The sequence below is a fragment of the Sipha flava genome, unplaced genomic scaffold (assembly GCF_003268045.1).
Source record: "Sipha flava isolate LNK unplaced genomic scaffold, YSA_version1 490_pilon_pilon, whole genome shotgun sequence".
NCBI classification, from domain to species: domain Eukaryota; kingdom Metazoa; phylum Arthropoda; class Insecta; order Hemiptera; family Aphididae; genus Sipha; species Sipha flava.
In genome coordinates this window covers 37,780-41,860 of record NW_020273314.1, presented here as the reverse complement: position 1 = coordinate 41,860, position 4,081 = coordinate 37,780, and the positions used below count along the sequence as shown (strand labels likewise).

General features: G+C 26.2%; 1 protein-coding gene across 2 annotated transcripts; it reads left to right on the top strand.

Moving 5' to 3' along the window:
• Positions 1–246: 246 nt before the first annotated feature.
• LOC112690151 (clavesin-2-like) lies at positions 247–3,797 on the top strand. 2 transcript variants are annotated; one of them, XM_025564093.1, is made up of 6 exons: positions 247–355; positions 438–647; positions 1,060–1,243; positions 2,889–3,087; positions 3,179–3,515; positions 3,583–3,797. In XM_025564093.1, the coding sequence occupies exons 3-6, from the start codon at positions 1,069–1,071 to the stop codon at positions 3,730–3,732; spliced, it is 861 nt and encodes a 286-aa protein (XP_025419878.1). In that variant the 5' UTR covers positions 247–355; positions 438–647; positions 1,060–1,068; the 3' UTR covers positions 3,733–3,797. The 2 variants fall into 2 exon arrangements, with proteins under 2 accessions (XP_025419878.1, XP_025419879.1); XM_025564094.1 differs by lacking the exons at positions 247–355; positions 438–647 and adding an exon at positions 664–817.
• Positions 3,798–4,081: the final 284 nt, after the last annotated feature.

Genomic DNA, 4,081 nt, shown 5'->3' with positions numbered 1-4,081 from the left:
CATATGAAATGTGCATTTTTAATAAAGCTTGAAAATTCTCCATCTTTATTAATAGGTTCAAAATTATTTAAAGAGAGATTCGTAGTCGTTAGTACCATGTAAAGCTAGTTTTAGATATCCCAAAAATAATAATAGTTTCAATAAGAATTAATCTGCTCTTGAGACTTAATAACCACTTTTGATACAGAGCATTACAATAATATTAATAATAATAATATAGTAATAATCATGTCAATTTTAATACGATAGCGGATTACAGGAGTCGTGGCTGCTAATCGTTGACAGTAGCAGCAACAGTTATCAGTTCTGATAACAAATTGTCGTTTGTTCGTTACTGTCCATAATACAATAGAACGTAATTTCTTTAATTATTTTCGATTTCATTCTTCCCATCGTTTACGAATGTAAATAATCAATTTTTTTAATCTTTTTTCAAGTTCTCATCGTGCCGCTTGAGAACACAGCTCACATTATGTGATGTCTTCAGCAGGAAATTAACGAAAAACGTGAAGACATCTTTTTGTGACCAAACACGTCGTCAAATTCGCGAACCTCTGTGACTTGTATAGCCCGTTATTAGCAAAACACACAGTATCATTCTTTATCGCAACACACTTATGCTGCATCCATTGTTCCATACCCATCCGGTGAGTTACTGTTGCGTCGTCTGTGTACATTGTTGCCTGTTGTTTTCGCGCGCGACGGTGGTGTGGTGTGTAAAATGGTGCGCATGCCATTGCTCGCCTTCTAGTTCTAGTTCTTGTTTCAATAGCGTTTTTATGATTTGTGTATATTCGCTAATAACGCACCGAATGAGGTCAGCTTTGATAATAATTATTATGTTTCATATAATATTTACCCACGCATATAATTAATTATCTCCTGTTTCTAGGGTTTTTTGTCATCGTAAATCAATTGTAACGTTCAATTATTAAAAAACCATTTTACAAAAAATAAAAAATAAAATCTTTTGCTTTACTACGATTTTTACAACATTTTATTTTGTTAATTAACATTTAAGTAATGTTATAATTTTATTTTTTTTTTAATTTTTCCTAGTGAATTAAAATGGCTGAATATGCTGAGTATCAACAACATAACATGGATAACATATTGCACAAAAACTGTGGTGTTGACTTATTCCCACGTCCCTGTCACAACCCAACTAAGAAAAATACACAAGCCGAAGCTTTGTCAAAACTAAAAAAGTTGCTCATGACTCATGGATTTGCCTTTTTAGCTGGTAAAGTATTATACTGCGTAGGTTGTACTTGCTGTTATTGAAAAGTACTTATATTTTTACAACTCATTATTTAGGCTAGAGTGCCCATATGGTATATTGTTGAAATATGTAATTATGTTAGCATTTTTTTAATAGAAACATTTTATTTCAAGTTAAATTATATACTTGCATTAAAAACATAATATGTTTTTATAAAATGGTTTTTAAACTTAAAATAAAAGATTTATTGAAATTAATTAGTGCAATTACAAAAACAGTTGTTTAATTATTACAAAGTGCTTTATTGTTTCAATATTTCTTTTTTTGGTATTGACCTTCTAGATCAAATTAAGAATAATATATTATTTGCTAAATTAATATTGTTAATTAGTAGAAGAACTGAAAATTATTATATTACTATATATGAGCTTGCCATTCGTCCCGGTTTGACTGGGACAGTCCCGATCTAAAAGGCATGATCTGGTATCCTGGTCAATCATTTATTAATAATAGATGAGAAAAATAACATTTAATATTGTATTATTTAATAATTTTTATTTTTTTTTTATTAATTTATTAATTTAATTGTGTCAATATACCAAGTATTTTTACAATATCATTTCAATTTACAATATACAATTAATATGTTTATAATAATATTTACAAATGTTTGTTAAGCTTATAAGTCTAGATCTATGTCTGAATTTCAGGTGTCTTCTTTGGGTTTAAATAAAATATCCTGTGGTAGCCATGGTTTTAATCTTAGGTTGACGGATTTTCTGCCGATTTTAATGGAGTGTTCCCTCAGTTTTATGAAGTTTTTCGTGGAAATTTTTAAATTGTTGTATTATCTATGCAGATAAATATGGTAGGCTCGTATCATTGTGTAGTTTTTATTATTATTATTATTATTTAATAATAAAATATAGAATAATATTGTACATTATATCATTATATTATGATTATCTAATCAGCATGATTATATGCAATAATAGTGTAATTTTGTATTGGCTAATAAATATTTATATTAAAAAATTATATATTTATTTTCATTCAATATAATGTCCTGGTTTAGGGATTTCATAATCTGGTAACCCTTTATACAAGTATAAACATTTTATATTTTATAATAATTTCTTGTATTATTTTCTTAAAATTGTCCATAAAACTAAAAATGACATTTTATTCAATATTATCTATGTATTTATTTATGTGGATTTAAATATTTCCTGTATTTGAATATGTGTTTTGTATATTGCACACTTATTGTAAGAATAACTATAGTAATAATAATGTATATGATATAGAACTTAATATATTTAGTTTTTGAAAGCTATTTTTTATGTATATTTATACTATTCATATTTTATTGTAATTAATGAATTTTCAGATAGTTTATATAATATAATAATTAAGATTCATAAAAACTATTAATGTATTCATTCTTAACATGAGTTAAACATTCTAAACCTATTAAATTATTTGATTTTACTGTACCTTCTATTATTTCTTTAAGCGTAGGTATACATTACTGAAATATTCAAAAAACTTACAGGTTCTATACATTATAAATATTTTAAATGTTTTTTATTTCTTTTATACCTTTTATGATGACTGCCTAACCTTGTTCTTTAAAATAAGTAATAGTTTATTAAATTGTTTACAGAAAAAGACAAAGAAGCATTTATAACCATGTTCTTATATGCACGAAAAATGAATGAAAATCAAGCATTAATTTTGATACAAAATTATTATCAATTCAGAAAGGAACACAATTTATGGTTTTGTCGGTTGGAACCTTATGATCCAAAAATACAAATGGCTATTCAAGATGGTTTCCCTTCTGTATTGCCAAATTTGGATCGGTTAGTTTTATTATTTGTTTATGAATTAATAATGAGTAATTATCATATTATCATTAAATGTATCCAATACTTCTTATTTTTTTTTGCTTAGTCGGAGCCGTCGTGTTCTTTTTATGGTTTGCTCTCAATGGAATACTGAACGTTATTGTTTATTAACTATATACCGTGCATTACTAGTATCTCTGGAACATTTGATCAAAGAAGTAAATAATCAGTATAATGGTTTTGTATTCATTGTTGATTGGACCAACTTCACTGCTCGTCAGGCAATGAATATCAGTCCGAGATTGTTACATGTAATGCTTCAAGGGTTGCAAGACTGTTTTCCAGCAAAAATAAAAGCTGTTCATTTTATTAACCAACCATGGTATATTGATGGTCTCATGTCTGTTATTAAACCATTTTTAAAAGAAAAAACAAAAAATAAGGTATGTTTTATTTTATTTTATTTTATTTTCTCATATAATGAGAATAAATAATTTTTTTTTTTAATAGATAATTATGCATGGTCTGAATTTGAACACACTACATGAATACTTTCCAAAAGATATTCTACCTTCAGAACTAGGTGGTGAACAGCCTCCATATGATTCAAGAATCTGGCTGAAGAGTCTTTTGGGATCTTCATTGGGAGTTGATTTATAGGTATTATTATTTTTTATTCAACTACAAATTGCTGCACATTTATATTATTTTTTAATGAAAGAATTAAATATATTATTTTATATTTTTAATACAGAGTAAAAATGTTCTTTAATCATTAATTATATATATTAATAAAATATTAGATGTTCTGTTTTTAAATAAACACACTGTACATTTTTGCTTTGTATTAGTATTAAAAGTAGGTGGAGGCTTTACTGAGTTTTAGCTATTTAATTATTAAAAGTAATACACTACTTTCTTAACATCACAATATTTTGAGTATAGTCAAATATTTTTTTTTTTATAATTACATTTTGCTTGAACTGTGATAAATGATAAGTATCTTAAA